General features: G+C 42.5%; 1 protein-coding gene across 1 annotated transcript; it reads right to left on the bottom strand.

Moving 5' to 3' along the window:
• Positions 1 to 753: 753 nt before the first annotated feature.
• On the bottom strand, positions 754 to 24,140 carry LOC126270537 (uncharacterized). The gene is made up of 6 exons (XM_049974080.1): positions 24,044 to 24,140; positions 19,941 to 19,995; positions 7,997 to 8,061; positions 7,866 to 7,901; positions 1,066 to 1,189; positions 754 to 919 (listed from the first exon to the last, which is right to left on the bottom strand). Exons 1-6 carry the CDS (start codon positions 24,125 to 24,127, stop codon positions 813 to 815), a joined length of 471 nt encoding a protein of 156 aa, XP_049830037.1. The 5' UTR covers positions 24,128 to 24,140; the 3' UTR covers positions 754 to 812.
• Between the last annotated feature and the right edge of the window lie 3,184 nt (positions 24,141 to 27,324).

The following is a 27,324-nucleotide window of genomic DNA, read 5'->3' as shown; positions in this document are numbered from 1 at the left end:
CCGAGGGAGCACTCGAACTTCCGGCGGGAGGGGCTGCGCAGTCCGTGACATGGCGCCTCAAACCGCACGGCCACTCCGCGTGGCAACTGATTTGAAAATTCATAAAAATGCCTTCTACTATTCGAACGTAAACGTCAGTAACATTATTCCTCAACAACGACGTGGTTGTACGATACCGTGCCACCGTGGACCCCTGGTATTTGTTACGTATCTGCTCTTTTTTCTCATCGTTAACCAACGCAGTCACTTCTGCTGATGGTCATTGTCGGTCACGTGGGGATAGAAGAAGATCCGAAATAAGATGGGGGGCCTGCCTCACACGTTGAACACGAAGGAGAGCAAATAAGAGGAAATAACTTGTTGAGTTGATATACAAAGTCAACACAGAAGTCAGTTATTGAATTATCCTTACGAGTTTTCCAGTTCCTTCCTTCGGCGGTACGCCAGTCCTCGTAGGTCACGTTGGCGTCTATAGCCGATGTCATACAGGTTATCCATTATAATGCTCATGATATTCTGCATTATTTGTACTAGTGATAAATGAGTTCTCTTGCTTTCACAATGAAAGGTGAACCTTACACATTTCACCTCAGCTTTCTCACGATTATTTGTTGTACAGTTAAAAATCATATTCTCATGTCATTAATGACAATTTGTTGCCACTTCGACGATATAAAACAATGAAACGGTTGAGTGAATCTATATGGTAGTACGTTTATTAGGTCGCCAAAATGTAAAAAACTAACATTTAATTTGCTGAATTATTTATTACCACAAAATACAAATCCACACACTGGATTAAGTATTGAAATCTACAAAGATCGATTATTAAAGATCGATGAAGATTGTGAGCTGGCAATAAGACCCTCGGTGACGCACTTTTTGATCAGGTACGCTGTCATACACTCACCTGTCCCAGCTAAAAACAAAAGACAGAAAGAAAGAATATCTAAGTGATAACGTGATAATCCTACATACTTATAAGGTTACCAGTACATGCGAGCTAATCTATAGTGTATCATATGTTTCAAATATATGTCTTAGGTGAATTTTAATCATACTTACACTTCGACTTGCAATTTTCGATTATTTTCTTCACAGACTCGACACCAATCTGGGATATTTTTGGATAGTAACTTGTCAACAGAGATACAGTTCTTTCCACATTGATCGTTCCATTGCTGTATATCTTCGAAAGAAGAAAAAATGTGTTAAATTCTTTGAAACACCATAAAAGCAAGGTAAAGCAACGGAATCTGGTTTTTAACCCAAGGTTAATGTGTCGCAGGCCCGTCAGAATCGACGTCTAGTACCGAGACTATTGTTAAAGACGCATTTAAAATGTTCTAAAGCCTTTGCGTGTTTTACTGCCAGTGACGCACTGAAGTTAGACATAAACAGTGGAGTCGTCCATCGAGGCAATGGGACTTAAGACAAGAGATTTAAATGTTGAGTGAGAAAGTAATACAGAATATTCTTCACTACTTGTCTCCATGTTTACTTGGACAATAAATATATTTTGAGTATTGTGAGCCAAACATCACTTCTTGTTCTCCTCCCTTCACTAACACATGTTTCTCCGTTCTTACACTATCGCCAGGGGCTTTCTCTACATTTTACTTCCAAGCACTAGCAGACAGTCTGAGAAATGTCAAAAACAAACAGTAAAAACAATGAGCATAGCACGTTTGGCAATAGAAGTGATAAATAAACCGACTCTAAGCAAATTAACGTTAACAAAGTTAAAAATTAACCCAAACACATGTAGTTTTATTATAGCCCTACACTATGATCTTCATTCAAAAAACAGTACTTTAAAAGAATTCCCCTTTAACTGCAGATAACAAACTGCACTGAAATGAAATGTCTTGTGGGAGGGCCTCCGGCGAATAGACCTGATCGCCTGGTGCAAATCGTTTAAGGTGACGTCACTTCGGCGATGAGGATGATGAAGACGACACAAACACCCAGTACTATATCGGAGAAAATCTCCAACCCATCAGGGAATCGAACCCAGCGCCTCAGCATGACAAGCCGGAACGCTGTCCACGCAGCTACGGTAAACATGCAACGGCGTAAAAGGAAAACAAGAGCTCTATTTACAAGAAATCTACATTCCCGCAAAATTATATTTATTGTGGAAGGTAAAATAATCTGTGTAGAAATTTTAAAGGCTGGTGACAAGAAGTTATAATCAAAAATGTAAATGTTCAAGGAAAAGCTATAGGTAATAGAAGCTAACTCTAACGCCGGCGTCTGGGTGAATATAAGGGATACTGACAGAGACAGTACTATGAGAAAATACGTAACAAGTGGAGCGACACGTAGAGTTAATAATGTTTTAAGAGCGATTGTTTAAACAGTCAAGTCTTTTTAACGCATGAATCCTAAAACGAGTACAGCCGCACGACAGACTAGTGAAAGAACAACGGAACGTTTTAATCAGTGTCGTCATAGCTCCACACAGGCATGAGTAAGTACACGAATCCGTGCGAACGCTTGCGTCTTCTCCTTTTCCATTGTACATAGTGAGTACCGGTAACAGGCTCGTGGCTACAGTACAGACTACTTATGGATGCCTACTAAGACTCTGTGAAGCGAGAAATTGATATGGAATAATTGTTATGCAGCATATTCTGATAGTTTAAAAGATCAGTCTAACAACAAAATCATGAAGAAGCGTACATTTTTGAAATCTCGCCAGGCTCAATATCTGAAAAGCTGATGATGTTTCATTCCTTCTCCAACATCTGCACAAGATTTGGTTCAAATGGCTCTAAGCACTATGGGACTAAACATCTGAGGTCATCAGTCCCCTAGACTTAGAACTACTTAAACCCAACTAACCTTGGGACATCACACACATCCATGCCCGAGGCAGGATTCGAACCTGCGACTGTAATAGCCGCGTGGTTCCGGACTGAAGCGCTAGAACCGCTAGACCAAAGTGGCCGGCCAAGATTTGGTACGTGGACCATTCGCAACAGAGAGGCGTTTCTACCACGCGGCTGCCCGTTGGCGTCCCGTTACCGCCAACATGCAGTGATTTGAGCTCTTGCACTGACTTGCCCGACCCTCTGTTGTGTGTTACCAAATACGATAATATCATACACCTAAAGATGGGACTTTAAAATCCCGAAACCGGTCGTGGTTTCAGTAAATAATTAATACAGCTGAAGTAGGTCTCTTAATTACTCTCATAGGGGGGCCGTGCCTACTCGTCATCACCGATTTCCTCCAAATTTATGGTGTACGCAGGGCTTGGCCAGAAGTGAAAGTAGCAGAAGTTGGAGCTCCAGATGACCAGGCGCTTAGAAAAAATAGCGTTTTTGATACGGGTCGGGCGAGGCATACGAAATTTGTTTCAGTCTTGTGTTAACTAGACATCCAGACCTGAGCTCTTGAATCTCAAAGCTATCCATCGAATTTCAAAACATCAAGGGTTTAATTTTAGTGCTGAAAGAATTCAGTTATATGCTGTCACATGCAATCAACAACCTGCCAGAGTATAGTACATGTTTTGTAGATAATGTAGTGAAATTTAAGACTAAATTAAAGGCATTTCTGCTGGGTAATTCCCCGTTTTCCGCTGGAGAGTAATTTCACAGAACCGTTAGAATTAATATTTAAGCTGCTATATAATAAACATTTCCACTAAATACAATAATATTCAGTAGTGTTAATCCCCGGATTGGACTTAAAGAAAACGTACATCTTCGACTACTTTTCACATTCCACAGACCTGAGACAATTATAGGTGGACAGAGGGATTCATAGAATGCGACTAGTGATAACAAATATAAACAACAACGTGCGTGCTTCAGAAATTGTCCTGCATCTGTCGGTAAAAAGGAAGGAAGGTTAACTGAGATGTAAGCGTCTGGTCTGTGCCTCGGATTCTGATAGTTACCGGGCGTGGTCTCCGGTATCAGCAGGGAAACGAGACCTGCTGAGGTACATTTAGGCAAACCTTCAAGTAGTCCACTACCCTAGTGCGCACCGATACACCGCTATGGTCACTGTTAAGGTTTTTTAATAACTTTGTTGTTGATGCTGTAATACTGTAATACACAAAGCGCGTTTTTAAAGTCAAGTATCGTTTTGAAATGTGGCCGTTAAGGCTTTGCGATGGCTAGCGAAGTTCCTTCAGCTGTTGGCTATCCACAGACGCCATTACAGTAACCTTCCCTTGCATTAACGTTTATCATTATCGCATGCTTTTACTGAGGTGTCAAGAAAAGATTTGTGTCACACTAAGACAGAACGCGTACAGCGTCAAAGTTTAAAAAATGCTTAGTTTCATAACAAAAAAGGTCGTTTACTTGGAGAAATGTATGATACACACTGTGCTATCTCTCCGTACATGTATTCACTACCAGTGTCTATCATGTAACATCTTCGCAGTGGAAAAATATCTGCTGCGACAATTTCACATGGCGTACATGCTATTTAACGAGGAAAGTATAAGCCATTGCTGACTCGAAAAAGTAAAACATTGATACTTAACGGCGTAATTTTATTACATTTTCAAATCAGCAATGACGTATAGTTCCTGATTAAATAGCATGTATGCCATGTGAAATTGTATTAGTAAATATTTTCCACTGTGAAGATGGTCTGTGACCCAAACCCGTACTGAATGCATTGTAAGACAACACATTGGGTATCGTGCAGTTTCTAAGAATATCGATGTTGTTGACAGCTCACAGATTTTGTTTAATCACTTAGCCAGTGCAGTGACTTTCCTCACATTGATCATTTGTCGAATGTAACAGAAACTCGGTGACTGTGTCTATCTTTTCACGTATCAAATGGTTTAAATGGCTCTGAGCACTATGGGACTTAATATCTGGTGTCATCAGTCCCCTACAACTTAGAACTACTTAAACCTAACTAACCTAAGGACATCACAGACATCCAAGCCCGAGGCTGGATTCGAACCTGTGACCGTAGCGGTCGCGCGGTTCCAGACTGAAGCGCCTAGAACCGCACGGCCACACCGGCCGGCCTTTCATGTATCACCCGACTTTGTACAGCGTATAGACCCTTCATACAAACAAACAGAGCTTTTAAATCTACTGAATCATTTAGGATAACCCTGTATTTTGACAAAAAAAAAAAACTGAACACAAGAAATACTGTGGCAAAGTTTGTCCCACGACTGCTTCAAATCTACCTGAAGCTACATCGCATGAAAGTGTTAAGGAAACTTAAACCACTATTTCAAGACAACACAGACATTCTTTCAAAAGTTGTTACTGATGTTAGAACTTTATTAAACACATTTCGCAACAAAAAACTGATGAATGAAAGTAATGGTCAAAAAGGTGTTTAGTTCCCAAGAATTTACCTCAAAGTAGCTCTACGCTGCCTATATATATATATATATATATATTACTTGGGAAAAACAGGATTGTTGTCAAAGACTCAGAAATTTTCTTATCAGTGCGAGTACTTATGAAGACCGTACTTAAAATGAAGCACTGAAAATTCTTTTTATATTTAGAAGGATCAGAAGAAGATAAGGAAAATGTGAAAGAGGAGCGTATAATTGGAAGTATGTGTGAAACTAAAATTTCTTAAAATATTACGGCTTCCAGTGTATTTACATTCCGTCTTTTGATTAAGTATGCGATGTGGTTGTGTAGATTTCATTTCTGAAGTCATCTCGTCACCAAGTGAAGTACATTCTTGGAATATTCAGGCGTTATATTGCTCTTTAGCTTTGTTACGCTATTACTCACAATTATTTTCCTTTTATATAACGTAACATTGTGAACGCCCTCAGATCCGATTGCTAAGTCAGTCTATGACGAAAATTTGAGCCTTTAAATCCCCAAAATGAACTTTCGCTCGATAAGTAAGTAAGAACTAAATACAAACAGTTAACATACTTCTATTCATGAAACATATGATTACACCACTGTCTAAAATTTTGCACGACCGAGGAATGACAACATATTCTCTGAACAGAATATCGAAAGAGCTACACAACAAGATAAAACCAAGTCGCGAAGCGTTTGGCATACAACTGTGTCCAAAATATGTAATTATCAAAGTTATAAACCAAAAACACTCATTTCCAAGAAGTAAGAAAGCCTATCCAAATCCCTTCCACGGCTGTGCTTCCCACAATTTACACAGATGCTTTCTAAAGTCATGGTACGCTCTCCACGCAAGGCTCTATTGCAGTGATTTCATTACTGACAAAGAGCCGACTGGAGATCGAGCCATTTATCTCAGCTAATGGTCTGCAGTTAGTGACTCCAATCCACGCCTGATATGCTTCGCAGGAATCAGATTCGGTTGTCTCGCGTATCCTGTGAATGACTCATTTAAATATACAGGTTACCTTCTGACTACATCAGGGGCAAATGTAAAGTGAAATTATCCCATAATCTATATGATGAATAGTGCAACCTAGGCTAGGAAAAAATGGCGAAAAGAGGACTGTGACGCAATTGAAGGACAGGACAGGAAGGGAAGATACGACTTACTATACAACAGAGTAAAGACTATGACATGGGACCAAAACAGAGCAGGAAGTGCTACTATGTAAATATTGAGTAAAGACGAAGAGGTAGTGTACAAAGATCGTGACGATGTCCTCCAGAGATGGGAAGAATATCTAAAAGAGCTATATACGACACAGATCACAAACCAGAAACTCTGGAACTTGAATCACTCAACAGTGTAAGTGATGAAGAGAAAGGACCAACCATCAACTTTTTTACAGACTACTCTGTTCGGAGAAGAGTTTATTGAAGAAGGAAAAGAGCCATACATGTGCATCATCGATCTAGAAAAGGCATTTGACAATGTGGTTTGGGACAAGCTGGCGACTATAATGAGGGAAGAGACAGTGGATTGGAAAACCAGAAGTCTTGTAAACTCATTATATCTTAATCAAAGAGACTGAGTGAGAGGAGAAAGTGCAAATTGGATCGGACTAGGAAAAGGAGTAAGATAAGGATGCTGTCTGTCACCTACCCTTTTCAGTCTCTACTTGGAAAATATGACTGACCAATGCTCATTAGATGACAAAGGAGTAGAAATTGGAGGAAGAAGAGTAGGGTGTTTGAGGTTTGCTGATGACATGGTCCTTCTAGCCACAGGGGAAGAAGAATTACAGGATTTGGTGGACACCATTGAAGCTAAGGGAAAAAAAATTGTGGAATGAAAATTAACACAAAGAAACAAAAGTATTGCACTAGGAGGAAATAAAGAAATAAAAATTATGCTGAATGGAGAAATATTAGAACAGCTGCAAAATTTTAAGTATCTTGGAAGCAGGATAGACACTGCCTGGAAGTGCGCCATAGAAATTAAAATAAGGGTAACAATGGCAAAAGAGGCATTTTATAAGAAAAGGAGAATTTTCTGCAGCGGTCTGGACGGAGAACTCAGGAAGAGACTCATAAAATGTATGGAGTGTTCTTCTGAATATCGCTGAAACATCGACTTTGAAGAAGAAAGAAAGAGAAAGACTGGAGGCTTTTGAGATGTGGACTTGGTGGAGGATAGAAAGAATAAGTTGGATCGACAGAGTAAAAAATGAAGGGGTACTGGGAAGATGTAATAAAAAGAAGGAAAAGAAATTGGATTGCGCATATATCAAGGAAGAATGACGGACTGATAAAAACAGTTTTAGAAGGTTATGTAGAAGGGAAAAGGAAGCGAGGAAGGAAGAGATTTCAGATACTGGATGACGTGATGGACGGTACAACATACAGTAGCCTTAAGAAGGAAGCAATGGATCGCAGAAAGTGGAGAGGCAAAGGACCTGCTAATATAGCAGAAAACTGATGATGACGATGATTCGGTCTTCAAATATCTCAAAGCATGGTGCATAGCAGAACACTTACTGTCCCTCCGAGACGGTCGTAGCACTCCAGGTAGCACTGCAACAAAGCAGGGAGAGAATTACCGTTAGATCTCCAATTCATCTATTTTGATTAGTGAATAATTTTAAAGACTTTCAGAACCTCACACTTACTCTGGCGTTAGCGTCTGATTCATCGGAAAGAATGCCACCGGTAGTTGCTAAGTACTGCAGCATTTCTGAAACAATATTTGTTATTAATCAACAAAGAAGCCTCTACATACAAGGACGGTTTGCGAAAAATTTAAAAATGTGTATTTGAGTTTCACTGTACTGACTGGAACTCTTCAGCAGAAGCCCGATCATCGGATATCCTTGTCAACACCGATACCACGTTGTTTAACACTGTTACCAGAAATCTCAAAAATGTCTTGGTCAGTTTACGTCATATTTTTACACAATTAATAAACGTTGGGACGGAAGTAGAAAATGTTGTTAGCAAGAATCTCGAAAATTCCTTGACCGATCTACATCATAATTTTCGATGGTTCTCTAAGAAACATAGGTTATTTCTTTCTTTAAATATACAGGATGATTATAGTTGAAGTTCCAAACACAGTAAAAAACTGAGAATAACATTAAACTCGAACGGAATGTTATCAACGAAGGGGCAGCCGTTAGACAAAAAGTTAACCAAAGTTTCACAAATAATTGGCACTTTAAAGGGCATAATATGCAAAATAAAAGACGCAGGCTACATGGCTGTTCCTCAGTTTGCGTCTGAGCCGTTTCGCAGGCTCGTTTACTGCTGTTAAAACAGTTTTACAAGAACGATTACTCTACGCCAGTAGCTCTGAAAGAGTTCGGGTTACTCACGGGTACGAAAAAAGGCGTTGGTCCGATGTCTGCAAAGGATTTGAAGAAAATGATTACGAAATTCGAAAAGACAGGTTCTTTTGTATCGCTATCTCACACAGGGCACAACATTGCAGGAGGGATCGAGCTGTGAGTTAACATGGGTATACAGAGAATTCCTCGAACTTTGGAATGCCTGTGAACACGGTGCATAAAATTCTACGAGACATCCTGCATTGTTATCCATAGAAATTTACCCATTCTCAGGAGTTGCTTCATCTTGACCTGCCTGCAAGATAAACGTTTGCTCCAGAACTTCTTGCTCGCATGGAAGTAGGCAATGAGTGCGCATGGAACATTCTGCGTACAGACCAAATCCATTTCTAACTCCAAGCAAATGTTCATACACAGAATTGCAAAATATTGGCAAAGGGAAATCCTTTCATACATCAGTCGGTACCTGTTCATTCTGCAAAGGTAACTGTGTGGTGCTGGTTGGTGGCATCGTTTATTGTAGGGCCATATTTTTTCGAGGAGATGGATCCTGCGAGTTCTGTTACCTGTACGGTAAACGTACGGTAATCGTCATGAGAGTCTTCAGCGGAGAGGAGTATTCCAACCCTTCACCAATGTGGATCTGGAGATAGGATCACTTTTTTGCAAGACAGCGCTCCTCCGCATATTGCACAGCCATTAAGCAGTTGCTGCAGAGGCATTTTGGAAAGGCTACAATTGTCAAAGCGTCATTTCCCTGCAGCCTGCTCTTAATCTGTGTTGCTTCAGGCTATGTGGTTATCTGAAAGTAGCTGTGTTTATTGCTGCGACTGTACTGAAGGCACGCATTGCGGAACGCCCTCTTAATGTCATCCCTGAGGCACTTCTGTCGTGGAACACTTTGTTTGTCGAATTCAGATAAACTTGTGGCAGAAAACGATGTACAGCATATCGGATATATGTTGCGCCAGTCTCACAACATTTAATAGCCGACTTCATAATTTTTTTTTTTTTTTAATTTTGCCTCAGGACAGTGAATAACCAATTTTTCCCTTCCGATGTGGATCCATCCTTGCCGTCGTTGATGAGCTTACCTAACCTAACTAATAGTACCACAATTGTCGAGTACGAAAGGTGCACACTACGGGTAGTTCCACGTGCAACTCGCACCAAAGACATCGTATTGCGATTCATCATTCATTTGTAGCCGAATCTATTTACCATATGACGCTCACAGCGACAAGTAATGGGAAAATTTTTATTCAGTTTTTTTATCCCATAACGTTTCCTCTCTTTTCGATAATACTCCGTTCAAATTAGACGTCATTCTGAGCAGTGATCCTTTCTTTCACAACGCTTTGAAACTGAAACTTTAATTGTAATCATCCTGTACGTATTATGTAAATATACAGCAAAAATTTCGAAACGTTCTTGACCAATTTACTTCCTATTTTTACACAATCCTTTAATTAACGTTCAGAGGGACATAAGCTATATGCTTTTAAAATATGTATATATAATATATACAAATGGGAGTGGCTATAAAATGGCTGCTGATCCGGGCTAAACTAAAAGTTTTTACCCCTTGTTCCGAGCTCAAATGGGAACCGAGCACCAAGACTGCCAAACCGACATTCTGCACACGGCCTCTTCAAGCACATTTGCTACAGCACTTCCGGGTTGTAACGATAATAATAGGTTGGTGCATACATTTGCAGCGTTTCTGTCTTGCATGATGGTATTCTGGTTTCTAGGGGTTTATTTATCGATTGTCATTTTTTATTTGTGCTTTTACTGTTGCTATTTGATTTTAAATGGTTGAAATGGCTCTGAGCACTATGGGACTGAACTTCTGAGGTCATCGGTCACCTAGAGATTAGAGCTGCTTAAACCTAACTAACCTAAGGACATCACATACATCCATGCCCGAGGCAGGATTCGAACCTGCGACCGTAGCGGTCGCGCGGTTCCGGACTGTAGCGCCTAGAACCGCTAGGCCAACCCGGCCGGCTATTTGATTTTATCTTTACGTCATTTTGTCATTTGGAGATCTGGAGTGGAGCTGTGGACGCTAGAAAATGGAGTTTCAAGTGGAGAAATGACAACGCTTCTGGCATACTCTTCTGTCTGAGTTCAGTAGAGGGGTGACAGCATTGGAGGCAGCCAGAAACATTTGCACCCTGTCCATAACGCCGTTGGCCAGAGTACGGTAAAAAAGCGGTTTACTCGTTTTAAGGAGGATGGTTTGGCATTAGTGGCTCTCCACGTTCAGGAAGACCTTCGGGGTTTCACGAAGATCGTTTAAACTCATTAATCGACAATGATCCACGTCTTTGTACTCGAGAACTGGCAAATGTGATGAACTGTGATCATTCCACCATCGTGCGACAGTTGCATGCTACGAGGAAGGTTCTAACACCGGATGTGTAGGTATAGCATTCTGAGAGTAAAAATCACAAAAATCAGCGGATGGTCGTGTGTATATCTCTCCTTCCTCGTCAGCAACTGTTCCTACCCTGTATTATTACTGGTGACGATAAATTGTGTCTTTATGCTAACATACGGAAAAGAAAGGACTGGTTCATCTACCTCTACATCTACATCTACATGGATACTGTGCGAATCACATTTAAGTGCTTGGCACAGAGTTCATTAAACATCTTTCACAGTTCTCTGCCGGTCGCGGTGGTCTCGCGGGTCTAGGCGCGCAGTCCGGAACCGCGCGACTGCTACGGTCGCAGGTTCGAATCCTGCCTCGGGCATTTATGAGTGTGATGTCCTTAGGTTAGTTAGGTTTAAGTAGTTCTATGTTCTAGGGGACTGATAACCAAAGATGTTAAGTCCCATAGTGCTCACAGCCATTTGAACCACAGTTCTCTATTATTCCAATCTCGTATAGCGCGCGGAACGAACGAACACCTCCATCTTCCCGTACGAGATCTGATTTCCCTTATTTAATGGTGATGATGGTTTCTCCCTATGTAGGTCGGTGTCAACAAAATATTTTCGCATTCGGAGGAGAAAGTTGGTGATTGGCATTTCGTGAGAAGATTCCGTCGCAACAAAAACGTCTTTCTTTTAATGATGTCCAGCCCAAATCCTGCATCATATCTGTGACACTCTCTCCCATATTTCGAGATAATACAGAACGTGTTGCCCTTCTTTGAACTTTTTCGATGTACTCCGTCATTCCTATCTTGTAAGGAACCCACACCGCGTAGCAGTATTCTAAAAGAAGACGAACAAGCGTAGTGTAGGTAGTCTCCTTAGTAGATGTGTTACATTTTCTAAGTGTCCTCCCAATAAACTGCAGTCTTTGGTTAACCTTCCCCACAACATTTTCTATGTGTTGCTTCCAATTTAACTTGTTCGTAATTGTAATACCTAGGTATTTAGTAGAATTTAAGGCTTTTAGATTAGACTGATTTATCGTGTAACCGAAGTTTAACGAATACCGTATAGCACTCCTGTGGATGACCTCACACTTTTCGTTATTTACCTCAACTGCCAATTTCCTCACCATTCAGATATCTTTTCTAAATCGTTCTGCAATTTGTTTTGACCTTCTGATGGCTTTATTAGTAGATAAACGACAACGTCATTTGCAAACAACCTAAGACGGCTGCTCAGATTGTCTCTCAAATCGGTTATACAGATAAGGAACAGTGTCAAAAGCCTTCCGGAAATCCAGAAATACGAAATCGATCTAGAAATCGCTTGTCAATAGCACTCAAAATTCCATGTGAATAAAGAGCTACATTCCTGGAAATGGAAAAAAGAACACATTGACACCTGTGTGTCAGACCCACCATACTTGCTCCGGGCACTGCGAGAGGGCTGTACAAGCAAAGATCACACGCACGGTACAGCGGACACACCAGGAACCGCGGTGTTGGCCGTCGAATGGCGCTAGCTGCGCAGCATTTGTGCACCGCCGCCGTCAGTGTCAGCCAGTTTGCCGTGGCATACGGAGCTCCATCGCAGTCTTTTAACACTGGTAGCATGCCGCGACAGCGTGGACGTGAACCGTATGTGCAGTTGACGGACTTTGAGCGAGGGCGTATAGTGGGCATGCGGGAGGCCGGGTGGACGTACCGCCGAATTGCTCAACACGTGGGGCGTGAGGTCTCCACAGTACATCGATGTTGTCGCCAGTGGTCGGCGGAAGGTGCACGTGCCCGTCGACCTGGGACCGGACCGCAGCGACGCACGGATGCACGCCAAGACCGTAGGATCCTACGCAGTGCCGTAGGGGACCGCACCGCCACTTCCCAGCAAATTAGGGACACTGTTGCTCCTGGGGTATCGGCGAGGACCATTCGCAACTGTCTCCATGAAGCTGGGCTACGGTCCCGCACATCGTTAGGCCGTCTTCCGCTCACGCCCCAACATCGTGCAGCCCGCCTCCAGTGGTGTCGCGACAGGCGTGAATGGAGGGACGAATGGAGACGTGTCGTCTTCAGCGATGAGAGTCGCTTCTGCCTTGGTGCCAATGATGGTCGTATGCGTGTTTGGCGCCGTGCAGGTGAGCGCCACAATCAGGACTGCATACGACCGAGGCACACAGTGCCAACACCCGGCATCATGGTGTGGGGAGCGATCTCCTACACCTCTGGTGATCGTCGAGGGGACACTGAATAGTGCACGGTACATCCAAACCGTCATCGAACCCATCTTTCTCCCATTCCTAGACCCGCAAGGGAACTTGCTGTTCCAACAGGACAATGCACTTCCGCATGTATCCCGTGCCACCCAACGTGCTCTAGAAGGTGTAAGTCAACTACCCTGGCCAGCAAGATCTCCGGATCTGTCCCCCATTGAGCATGTTTGGGACTGGATGAAGCGTCGTCTCACGCGGTCTGCACGTCCAGCACGAACGCTGGTCCAACTGAGGCGCCATGTGGAAATGGCATGGCAAGCCGTTCCACAGGACTACATCCAGCATCTGTACGATCGTCTCCATGGGAGAATAGCAGACTGCATTGCTGCGAAAGGTGGATATACACTGTACTAGTGCCGACATTGTGCATGCTCTGTTGCCTGTGTCTATGTGCCTGTGGTTCTGTCAGTGTGATCATGTGATGTATCTGACCCCAGGAATATGTCAATAAAGTTTCCCCTTCCTGAGACAATGAATTCACGGTGTTCTTATTTCAGTTTCCAGGAGTGTAGTTGTGTTTCACAGGACCGATATTTTCTAAACCCATGTCGACTGTGTGTCAATAGACAGTTCTCTTCGAAGTAATTCATATTGTTTGAACACAATAAATGTTCCAAAATCCTGCTGCATATAGACTTTAACGATATGTGCCTGTAATTTAGTGGATTACTTCTACTACCTTTCTTGGTGTGAACTGTGCAACTTTCCAGTCTTTGGGTACGGATATTTCATGGAGCGAACGGTTGTGTATGATTGTTAAGTAGGGAGCTAATGCATCGGAATACTCCGAAAGGAAGCTAATTGGTATACAGTCTGGACCAGAACACTTGCTTTTATTAAGTGATTTAAGTTGCTTTACTACTCCGAGGATATTTACTTCTACGTTACTCATGTTGGTAGCTGTTCTTGATTCGAATTCTGGAATATTTACTTCGTCTTCTTTTATGAAGGCTTTTCGGAAGGTTGTGTTTAGTAACTCAGCTTTGGGAACACTGTTTTCGATAGTATCTCCGTTGCTACCGCGCAGAGAAAGCGTTGATTGCTTCTTACCGCTAACATACTTCACATACGACCAGAATCTTTTTGGATTTTCTGCCAGGTTTCGAAAAGAAGTTTCGTTGAGCAAACTGTTACAAGCATCACGCATTGAAGTCTGCGCTAAATGTCGAGCTACTGTAAAAGATCGTGAATCTTGGGGATTTTGCGTCAGTTTCAATTTGGCATGTTTGTTTCGTTGTTTCTAATACAGTGCTTTAACCCGTTTTGTGTACCAAGGAAGATCAGTTCCGTCGTTTGTTGATTTAGTTGGTATAAATCTCTTAATTGCTGCCGATACAATTTCTTGAATACAAGCCACATCTGGTTTACACTTATATCATTAATTTGGAATGAGTGGAGACTGTCTCTCAGAAAGGTGTCGAGTGAATTTTTATCTGCTTTTTTGAATAGATATATTTTTCGCTTATTTTTGGAGGATTTGGAGGATTTGGAGATAACAGTATTCAGTCTCGCTACTACAGCCCTGTGTTCACTAACTCCTGTATTGGTTTCGATGCTCGTTATTAACTCGTCACGTGTGTTTTCATAACCGTTTACTATTCGCGCGGGCTCATGAATTAACTACTCGAAATAATTTTCAGAGAATGCTTTTAGCACAAGTTCGGATGGTATTTTATGCGTACCTCCGAAATTAAACATGTATTTTCGCCAACATATCGAGGGTAAATTAAAGTTATCACCAACTATTATTGTATGAGTCGGATATGTGTTTGAAATCAAACTCAAGTTTTCTTTGAAACTTTCAGCAACTGTATCATCTGAATTGGGAGTTCTACATCTACATCTACATCCATACTCCGCAAGCCACCGGATGGTGTGTGGCGGAGGGTACCCTGAGTACCTCTATCGGTTCTCCCTTCTATTCCAGTCTCGTATTGTTCGTGGAAAGAAGGATTGTCGGTAAAAGGATCCTATTATTATTTTATTCCGGTTGCCAACAATGACCTCTGCCCATATTAACTAACAGGAAGCATCTACTTCTTTTTCGCGCCAAGTTAAACAACTACTAACAGCAAGGTTTGGCCGAGCGGTTCTAGGCGCTTTAGTCTGGAACCGCGCGACCGCTACAGTCGCAGGTTCGAATTCTGCCTCAGGCATTGGTGTGTGTGATGTCCTTAGGTTAGTTAGGTTTAAATAGTTCTAAGTTCTAGGGGATTGATGACCTGAGATGTTAAGTCCCTTAGTGCTCAGATCCATTTGAACCATTTCTAACAGCAACAAACACGCCACAGCCAACCGTGTTTAGCCTATCCTTTAGGAACACCGTTCGGTTCTTCGCAAAAATTTCGGCTGAGCTTAAATCCGGCTTTAACCAGCTTTCAGTGCCTATAACTATTTGAACATCAGTGCTTTCTATTAGCGCTTGGTGCTCTGCTACTTTCCAACACAGCTACGACAATTTACAACTGTTATACCAATGGTTCCTGTATCTACGTTCTTCCTTTGTTCGGCCTGCACACTTTGTGACTGAAGTCCTTCTTGTGTTTTCCCGAGACCCTCTAACCTAAAAAAGACGCCCGGTCCACGCCACACAACCCCTGCTACCCGTGTATCCTCCTCCTGCTCATAGTGGACACTTGACCTATTCAGTGGAAACCGATACCCGGCCACCCTATGGGGCAAATCGAGGAATCTGCAACCCACACGGTCGCAGAACCGTCTGAGCCTCTGATTCAGACCCTCCACTCGGCTCTGTACCAGAGGTTCGCAATCGGTCCTGTCGACTGTGCTGCAAATGGTCAGCTCTGCTTTCATCTTGCAAGCAAGACTGTCAGCCTTTACAACTGCTGTTAGCTGCTCGAAACCAGAGAGAATCTCTTCTGATCCAAAGTGACACACATCTTTGGTACCGACGTGACCAAACGCCTGCAGTTGGCTGCACCCTGTGCTCTTCATGGCATCCGGGAGGACCCTTTCCACATCTGAAATGACTGCCCCCCCCCCCCCTCATGCACACGGAGTGCACATTGGTTTCCTTTCCCTTCTTGCCAGCCAACCCGAACAAGGCAACAACTCCCCGAACAAAGACCTGCGTGCATCCAAAAAAAATGGTGAAACAGTTTTGATTGCACTGGTATTGCGAAAAAACACGCAAAAAAGTAGAAGCACGAAATTCCCTAATACGAAAGCTGTCCAATAGGAAATGGGGTGCCAAACCAGAAATTCAGCCCAAGCTTTGTGCTTCTCAACTGCAGAATATACCTGCCCGATATGGTGCAGATCCGCCCACGCGAAAAAGGTAGATATTAGCTCGAATGAAACATGTAGGATAGTGACAGGCTGCATGAAACCAACCCCCATAGAAAATCTTCACAGGGCCGCAGGTTTCACAAACCCTGACTCCCGTAGGAAAGTCCATGAACATACCGAGAAGCTAAAACAAACCTTTGATGCCCGTCACTCAATATTTGGCCTAGAGTGTGGCACCAGCAGACTCAAACCTAGACGCCGTTTCCTAAGTTGCCCCATCTAATATCCACTAAGATAGGACTCACCAAGATGCGTTTCTGGTGATTAGAAAACCTGGAGAATGCTTAATCGCATGAGAACTGGGGTGGCTTCTGTTAAATCTAATCTGATCAAATGGGGTTTGTTGAACGAAAATGACGACAAATGTGACTACGGCACTCGACAGGAGATGGAACATCTCCTACAATGCCCTGCCTGCCCCCACAGAAGCACCATCGACGATCTATGGCTGGCTAAAGAAGAAGCATTGGACGTTGCCCAATACTGGGCAAACAAATTGTAGTTTCCGGACACGAAAAAGTAAAGTAAAGTAAGGTGAAACAGTGACGGTGTGGTGTACGACGCATTGCTTGCCGGAGGTGAGACGTCTTGCTGATGCAATCCAAGAACGACCAGGAAGGTTGTGTGAAGTGACGCTACTCCGCGACAACGCCCGCCCGCACTCTGCTAAACTAACAAAAAACACTACACAGAGGTTGGGCTGGAAAGTCATTCCGCACCCACGTTTATCATCTAGTCTTGCGCACTCAGATTTTCACCTTTTCCGCTCTCTATCGAACAACCTTCAGGAAGCTTCCTCTCCGGATGAAAATGCGCTCCGAAACTTGGCTCGACGAGTTCTTTGCCTCCAAACTAAGTAATTTCTACAGTCGACGAACCGAAACGATATCCCAGCGTTGGCAGACTTGTAAATAGTGAATGAGAATATATTCGTGACGACTCAAGTCTCTTACGTGTATCTGTTATGTTTACTAAAACTTACTGAAAAACGCTACGAACTTATGCACCAAGCCAATAAATAAATAAGCATTGCTAGCAAAACTCTTGAGAATTTCTTGAGTGATTTGATTCAGATTTATACACGATACTGTAATAAACATTCAGACGAACGAAGGCTACATACTTTTTTTTAAAAAAAAAAAAAAACATTAACATACAGGTCTTCTGTTAAAACCGACTGCGTAATGTTGTTGTGTTCTGTGAAAAAATGCGATTTAATTTTCTTTCTCGCAATCAGTTTTCACTGCAATACCGTATCATTTAAGCCATTAAACAAATTCTTCCTCTATTATGTATAATTTTAAACAGAAATTGTATACACAATAATAAGCTGTTTGGTTTTCTTCCTCGCAGTCGGTTTTGTCGGAAAACTGAAAAGTTATATTTGTGGCTTAGCGGTTTATGATTGGAATCTATATTGTACGAAACTTTGTAATCTGTCATTGAAGCTACTACCCTCATAGATCCAGCAGCTGGAGAGCCCAGATACCAATTGTCTAAATCGATATAACGTATCATTTTAAGCGACTTAAGTTCCCAATCAAGGAATCGTTTGCAATACAGAGAAATAGGGCTAAAGGCCAGATAGATGGGGGAAGAGCAAGTGAACAGAGAGAGGTGGAGGAAAGAAATGGAAAGAGACGGTGGGGGTAGAGTACATGCAGAGAGAGAGAGAGAGAGAGAGAGAGAGAGAGAGAGAGAGAGAGAGAGAGGCTGGGGGGGGGGGGGGAGGATGAGGATAATAACAAAAAGAGGGGGGAGGAGGAGGAGTTTGGACATACATCCAATTTCTATTCATATTTCGTAGTTATTCAAATGGTGCAAATGGCTCTGAGCACTATGGGACTTAACATCTGCGGTCATCAGTCCCCTAGAGCTTAGAACTACTCAAACCTAACTAACCTATGGACATCACACACATCCAAGCCCGAGGCAGCATTTGAACCTGCGACCGTAGCGGTCGCGCGGTTCCATACTGAAACGCCTAGAACCACTCGGCCACACCGGCCGGCTCGTTGTTATTGTCGGGTTCGCTAGTCTCTGTACAAAATGAGCAAAGGATTAATAAACATTAATGTTATATAATGCTGTTGTCAAAAGTAATATTTACAACAACTACCTTCTTCATCAGCCTTTCCGTATGAGTCGGTTTTGATATTGTGACAGTGTCCGAAACAGATCAGTGTTTCCGCGGGGTGTGAAAAATGTAAACAGAGAGATGGTGTCCTCCTGTTCCAAGCGGGAAATGGCAGACATGGCTCTGTCGGTGATGTTAATTGACATGCACGTGTCATGTAGCTGAACGATATCCTCAACGCCTCACTCTATTTAGAAAAAAAATGTTCTGCAGGTTGTTCCAGGGAACAGCAAATGTTAGATGGTTTGGAATAAGGAGGAGGGATCACTGTAGACGTCCTACAGTTTGCACAGCGGACATGGTGGGGAGTGTTTTGGGAAAATGACACTGACGCCAGTAACTGGATCTGCTGTGGGCACACTTCAGGCTCTTTCGAGATCAATTGTGCACGATCAGTTATTTCATTCAAGTCATTGACGCCACACCTCACACGATAGCACTTAACGCAACCGTTTAATTAGCGTCGTATTATTTTAAGAGATTCAGTACCTTCGCCTGCACTTTCACTAGACCTTAGATATCTGGATGTGAAAACGTTTAATGCCATTCGTGTATCGACGACCCGCACACGTTACTGGAGTTTGCGTTTCAGATACATGTTCGTACGAGTTTGCGTTTCTTTGAGAAGAAAGGTTGGTTGGCTGGTTCTTTTGGGGGAGGGGACCAAACAGCGAGGTCATCGGTCCCATCGGATTAGGGTATGATGGGAAGGAAGTTGGCCGTGCCCTTTCGAAGGCACCATCCCGGTATTTGCCTGTAGCGATTTAGGAAACCTAAATCAGGATGTTTTTTAACGGGCGTCCACCTGAATGCAGTCCAGTATGCTAGTTACTGCGCCACCTCGCTCGGTCTTCGAGAAGAAAGGCTGAAGGCCTATGTTTATAGGATTTCACTGTAAGAATATAGGACACTTTTTTAACATTTTGTGGCTATTGTCTGTTCCGTAATATTCAAGTCTCCAATCAGGAAATGTCTTACCTCGAAATAAAGGCGTTTAGTTAGTAATGACATTGTACATCGCTATAATCGCTATTTAATGGGACGACTTGTAATCAAAACCTGTCAAAATATTAATTTTTTATGCAATAGAGACATTTAAAAAGCAAAGTTGCGAAGAAGACATTCATAGGACGTATTAAACACTTTACAAATGGCAACCTTACCTTGAGAAATGGGGTAGCTCTTGTTACATGTTTCTACCCAATGGAGCATGACATCCTGAAACACCGACAGACATCAAAATATTAGAATTTCTCATATACTAAAGTTAAGGCTGAATTTAGAAGCAAATGACTCTGTCAGGAAACGGGCATTCTATGTATGACATTAAATTCTACTGCAAACAAATATTCGAATACAATACCTTAACGACTAAGTCTGTTTCGAATTATTTCAACAGCCCATGAATAATTCTTGACATAAGGTTGACGCAAAACATACTGGGCGCCGTTACTTTTGTGATTCTGCTACTTGTAGATTTCAGGACGGACTAACTAAAACGAAATTTTTGGGGAGATAAAGATGAAAATGGTTTGCTTTATGGTTTAATGACAACTCTAAATTGTTTCTAAAAAGTTATGTTTATTTTTACTATTTTGGTAGATTCTGATATTCAACAGATCATCAACAGCCATTGAATACAAAATAAGCAGTCTTGCATATGCGGATGACTTAGTTGTGATGGCAGATTCGATTGAAAGTTTGCAAAGTAATATTTCAGAGCTAGATCAGAAATGTAAGGACTATGGTATGAAGATTAGCATCTCCAAAACGAAAGTAATGTCAGTGGGAAAGAAATATAAACGGATTGAGTGCCAAATAGGAGGAACAAAGTTAGAACAGGTGGTCGGTTTCAAGTACTTAGGATGCATATTCTCACAGGATGGCAACATAGTGAAAGAACTGGAAGCGAGGTGTTGCAAAGCTAATGCAGTGAGCGCTCAGCAACGATCTACTCTCTTCTGCAAGAAGGAAGTCAGTACCTAGACTATGTTATCTGCGCACCGTTCAATCTTTCGACCAACTTTGTTGTATGGGAGCGAAAGCTGAGTGGATTCAGGTTACCTTATCAACAAGGTTGAGGTTACGGATATGAAAGTAACTAGGATGATTGCAGGTACTAGTAGATGGGAACAATGGCAGGAGGGTGTCCACAATGAGGAAATCAAAGGAAAACTGGGAATGAACTCTATAGATGTAGCAGTCAGGGCGAACAGGCTTAGATGGTGGGGTCATGTTACACGCATGGGAGAAGCAAGGTTACCCAAGAGACTCATAGGTTCAGCTGTGGAGGGTAGGAAGAGTCGGGGCAGACCAAGGAGAAGGTACCTGCATTCGGTTAAGAATGATTTTGAAGTAATAGGTTTAACATCAGAAGAGGCACTAATGTTAGCACTGAATAGGGGATCATGGAGGAATTTTATAAGGGGGTTATGCTCCAGACTGAAAGCTGAAAGGCATAATCAGTCTTAAATGATTATGATCAACAGCCATTTGGGATTTTCTGCTGGATAAAAGCCTCATCGAGGCTTTTCAGAGCTGCTCCTACGCATTTTCTAACGTGATGTACCCTCCATCCATTAGATCAATGGGTTGGTGTCGTCTTATTTCTTGGAATCAGTGAAGAGGTGTCTTTAGTCATCTAATATTCACCCCTCAGGTCTCCTTTTTATTCTGATAACAGTTATAATTACGCTTTACGTTCCAATCCATACCCCGATCCACCATTTTTTCGTATCTGTCCTGACAATTCCCAGTATTTATCTCTTCAGTGAATGCTAAGAAAAATTCAGTTTTTAATGATTTTTCACATTAAAATACCATGGTTCACTGCACGTGATCGAGATTTTTTAGTTCATGACACATCGGAAGCTTCCTTTCTTTAAATTATTTACTTTATTAATATAATTTGAGCTCATTTATACTACCATTTATTTCTTATGCTCTCCATTCAGTATTAGAAGTCATCAGTTGTCAATCACGGTAAATAACAATAGTAACTTTTTTCCGGTTTTGGAAATCGACAAGTAAATGTCTGCTTACTAAGCAGTATTTCCAATCAGTGTAGCGAGAGTCAGATTTCGTGGATTTTGCGAAAAAAACGAAATGAAAACAGATTTCGATGAAACAGAGTTTTCATTACTTTTACAAAAGGTCGATGGCTAGAACCCATTGTTATCACAAGAACGGTTAAGAACGTGACCAAAAATTACAGGTGTGAAACTGGCTTTTAGATTCTGGTAGCAGACAAATCAAAATCGATCCAATATACATAACACAAGCACCGTGACATTAATATAGTAATCTTCAAGCCATCACGTTCGGTGACCTCGCCAACTGACAACTGACCTGTCACACTGCAACGTAAAATAGACTTCGTGTTACCCTGCAGCTCAGTACTCGTGTATCACCACAACTGATATACTGTATTCACATTCGTTGGCTTCACCATCCTACAACACAACCTTCACCTTTCAAGTTAACCTAGATCTCTGGATAGGTTAGAGACCAGTCTGTCATCACGATCCATATTCCAAAAAATAATATACTCTCAGTGCTCTGTTCCCTTTCTATTTCGCTCGTATGACGCACTCCACAACATCAGTACGTCGCCCATTAAAGCCAGCGCCCGGTATCGGTACATTCAATAGGCCCATTGGCAAATATGAACAAATAAGAAAAAATTGGAGTAAAAATCGACAAGCGCTAATAGGACTGAGGGTTCCGTATACATGATAATAATAATAATGTCGTGTGGCTCAGTGTGCTGGTGCAAGTATTTTTATTTGGCGCCACTTCGGTAGCTTGAGTGTCCCTAAACTACCCGAGTTATCCAACTTAAAAAAAAGAAAACCTACAGCTTAACGAAGAATCCGAATCAAATGTTGTTTCTGGCTACTCCTTACGTCACTGAGAGGCGAAGGTTAAGTTAAAACGAATACTGGTAAATCCACGGTCCGCACGACATTCGATCCCGCGACCTCGTGCTCTCCATGCACGCACTTTAGCGCCCCCATCCCCCTTTGTTATAATGATTGCTGTCAGTGTTTGGTCTGGGCGGACGTCACATGGCACCGGTTGAGGCTGGTCGTCGAATACTTAACTCAGTTTCTTTTTTTATTATTAGTATTATTACAGAGCGCAGACAGCTAGTGCACCGAACACATTGAGCTACAGTGCCGGCACCCCTAGATCACCAGCCCGACAAGTATAATGATAGTTCATCTGCAGGTTTTGATGAATGAATTTGGGAGTACCGTGCGGAAACCTAAAAATTAAAAAAAAAGTAAGCAGAACTGTTCACCTCATTAACTTCTTGGCTTAATCGGAAATGAACAAAAATATACAAATTTCCTTAGTTTCAATATTATGGAACTATTATTTACCATTAACAAAACGTTCTCGGTTTTCCAGCCGCGTCAATTCGAATAAAATGCTCGAGCTTTCGATGGCTATCTCCGACACCGTCGTCAGGAGTTCACTGACTGCCGGGGCTGTTACGGTCTCTCGCTTATATAGGCATGATGACATCATCAGCAACCAATCAGATTGATCCAATGTGGCGCGCTCGCGTAAGTCGACCCGGGCAGCTCGTGGCAGCACCGGTGACGTCAGGTGGCGCCAGGGGGAGGCGCCACATTTGAAACTGCCGCTCCCGCGTCGCGCATCTTTCTCTGCTTTCTTTCGATGTCCATCGCCCGTCCCCATGCACTGCTGAGTGTGTATCCCTGGCCTCTGGGGACGGAGCATGTCGACGGGCGTTGGACATCGAAAGAAAGGAAAGACTGATGCGCGACACAGGAGCCGCTGTTTCAAACGTGGCGCCTCCCCCTGGCGCCTCCTGACGTCACCGGTGCTGCCACTAGCTGCCCGGATCGACTTACGCGCGCGCGCCACATTGGATCGATTTGACTGGCTGCATGCCTATTTAAGCGAGTGACCGCAACAGCCCCGGCAATCAGTGAACTCCTGACGACGATGGCGGATATGGCCATCGAAAGCTCGAGGATTTTATTCGAATTGACGCGGCTGGAAAACCGAGAACGTTTTATTCATGTATAATGTCGCGAAAGACTCCGAGGACACTATTATTTATCAGTCTGAGTTTTATAGGAGTTTTAATCTTTTGTCCAAAACTAAAATTTAGGTAGGTTTCTAGCTTTGTTGGGGTAACACCTGATATCTGATCTTGTTCAGGGCCTTTATCTCTGGACGGTTGGGGCCACTGCTCTAACAGAACCTTCACTGCAGTGAATGAAACACTTACCAGAGAGAACGCAGTTGTGGTTGTGCTAGCAAAAGCCCCTGCTACGAGACAAAGGGCGCACACAGTCGTGAGGAAGACCGCCATGATGTTGCTCTGGAGACTGGGCGCTGACCGCCGGTCCTGCTGTTTTCATGTCTCGCCTCTACGACCCTGACTTGGTTCCGGAAGACACTCGTGCCCAACGCCATGGAGCGGCACTTCCGGCCCTCCCGTCCGCTCTGTCAAGTGCGTTCCACCATTTATCACTCGACATCATTCAGAATGCTCGCTCTGTTGGCACCAAGTGCTGTGGGCTGGCCGGCAGCTGCGCACAGATTCAGCAGTTATCCGATGTTGACCTCACACAGCGTGCATCCGAAACAATGAACAAAACGTCGGATGTTGTTCCCATTATTTTCCTGTAACATACAAGAAGTTTCCTTTGGTTTGTAACAGAATAATTGAATTTGATTTAGTTTTATTTCTTATTGCTAAATATCTCTATATCTATATTGCGCTAAAAATATTCGCACAACAATGCAAAAATTAACAGTTTACGCCGTATGTTGTTCATAGAAGCCGGCCTAGTGGCCGAGCGGCTCTAGGCGCTATAGTCTGGAACCGCGCGACAGCTACGGTCGTAGGTTCGAATCCTGCACCGGGCATGGATGTGTGTGATGTCCTTAGGTTAGTTAGGTTTAAGTAGTTCTAAGTTCTATGGAACTGATGACCTCAGGTGTTAAGTCTCGTAGTGCCCAGAGCCATTTGAACCATTTTTTTTTTGTTAATGGAAACAAATTTATTCCGTTCACTCATGGTACTTGCTGTTGACAACGTGAGACGGTCACTTTACTATTCACCGTTAAGTTTACATTTAGCAGCATTGGCTCCTACCTCAGATTTTTTTTTTCCTGCAATGTTCGTGTGGATACTGTTGTGTTGGCTACTGTGAGACTCATCACTGACACAAACAAGGAAGGAGGGAAGTTGTGATGGACGGAGGCAGGAATGCAAAATCATCTGTACAAGACGCTTCAAGATTAAACGCTTTAATTCTAAAAACAAAAGAAATTAGCTTCCCGTGATTCCTGGGCCTCCTACATACTTTACTCACTATTACTACTCACAGAATGCATGCTAAGTATTGTCTTCCTGTTACTTAGTAGTGATGCTCTCGAAGTCCGTGATCGAACTGAGGCCGACCAGCCATGGGCGGCTGGTTATATATTGACAAGAAGCGCTAAACTTTTGTCTTACCAGAGGTGTGGCGCTGCCCACTCGTTCTATTGCCGCGTTGGTCAGCGCCTTCTACATACCATTTCGCGGCGCGGCGCTGGTTGGAGTGCAGTCGATGCCTTAAGACTGCACAGATAGCTTTACTGATGAACAGCTGGCCGATATGGGCCTTGTGTATGGGTTTCCTGAATTCAATGTAACAGCACAGTGGCAGCAACCACGTCTTAGTACTTTTGTACCTGTACATTAAACCACATACTTCTTAGTTAGAGTGGAAGATACTGACTGTACGACACATCCTGCTGAATTCGCCTCATATTTTTCTGTCTTTTCCACATGATAATCTACGTGATTATCAATTAACGAATGAGACCAGAGTTCGGGAAGGGAGTGCCACCCACGAACTGCAATTATTATCATCTTTTACTTTGGTATTTTTCTGCCTTGGCCACCATCGGAAGAATAACGGACGGATGAATGATACTAATATTCTCGCTAGCTCTGCAAACTGTAAAGTGAAGCGTGTACTGACCCTCCATTCCGATCTCGATAGAGGCCACCTTTTAACCTCTTCTGTGATGCAGCTACAATCGACACGACCTAAAATCAATAGGTATACTTTATTAAGGCAATTTTTCAACCACGAAATTTTTAGCTACTTTCAGTAATCACAGAGTGTGGGTAAAATACTTAACGATGATACAAGCTTGATAATGTATTTTTCTGCTCCTGTCAACATAACTCCGATTTTTGTAGATACATCATGTTATTAACGAAAATGTTGTACTGAATTAATTTATTAACTATATATCTTTATGCGTATACACTACCTGCCACATTTCCATCCTGCTTGAGATGATATAGGAGAGCACGTAATACTGACTAGTCTGAAATTCAAAGTCCGTAACAGCTCACAAATTCGTGCCGCTTTAGATATGCTCGTGTCACAGATACTTTATGTTTTATTGAAATAGCATTTCGTCGTAATGTTACTGTTTTGAGCTGTATTTTATTAGTATCATTATAATGCATATTTTAACAACAACTTCCATTACTTTATTGAATAAAACACTAATCATAAAAAAGAAATTCATAACTGTAGCGTCGAATTTGGGCGAAGAGCGATTTGGGCTGGAAGCTGTGCTGGCACGGACACAATTTTACACAGGATTTATAAAACGTAATTTATTCTTCTTGCTAGTAGAGGAGTGATAACAAACAGAACTTAATTTACGGCCCACCACAGTTCTCAAAGGCAACAATAACAACATAAAATACCTTTAGGATAACGAAAAAAAGTCTTCAGAAGACTTCTTCCAGTAGACAGCATCGGGCCAACCATAATAGCTTACAATATACGTTCCCTGGCCAAGGCACAAAAGTGACCATTAAATTACCTTCTACAGTTAATTGCAGGACAACAAACTGGAAGAAACCTGTCACACTTAAGTAAGGCTACTTACTTTAGCACTCAATTAGATACAGATGTATGACCACTCCAATCAATAACTAGCCACTAAACCAAAGCTACTATCGACCATCTACAGCATTACCTACGAACGTTTCTCAGTACAGTTACCCACACAGTATGACATATAAATAGATCACAGGATAAAATAATAAGTTAATTTTTGCTAAAATGGCATACATAAAATTAGTCACCCTGTCAGTATGGTACTAGGAAGATCACCTTCCCTGCAGTGGCACATAAAATATCAATTACGCTGACGGAGGCTAAAATAAAAAAAATCAGTATTTGTCTTGCTTTTAAAGAAAACATCCACAAACACACACACACACACACACACACACACACACACACACACACACACACACACACACACCGCACCATCATACAGCATCTATAACATGCCGCATTGTACACACAGACTTTCCGTATGTAATATTACCAGTCATCCTATCACTCGGCCTTGCCGCAGTGGTAACACCGGTTCCCGTCAGATTACCGAAGTTAAGCGCTGTCGGGCTGGGCTACCACTTGGATGGGTGTCCATCCCGTCTGCCGAGCGCTGTTGGCGAGCGGGGTGCATTCAGCCTTTGTGAGG

The sequence above is a fragment of the Schistocerca gregaria genome, chromosome 1 (assembly GCF_023897955.1).
Source record: "Schistocerca gregaria isolate iqSchGreg1 chromosome 1, iqSchGreg1.2, whole genome shotgun sequence".
Taxonomy (NCBI): Eukaryota; Metazoa; Arthropoda; class Insecta; order Orthoptera; family Acrididae; genus Schistocerca; species Schistocerca gregaria.
This window is presented reverse-complemented; position numbering and strand designations above follow the sequence as displayed.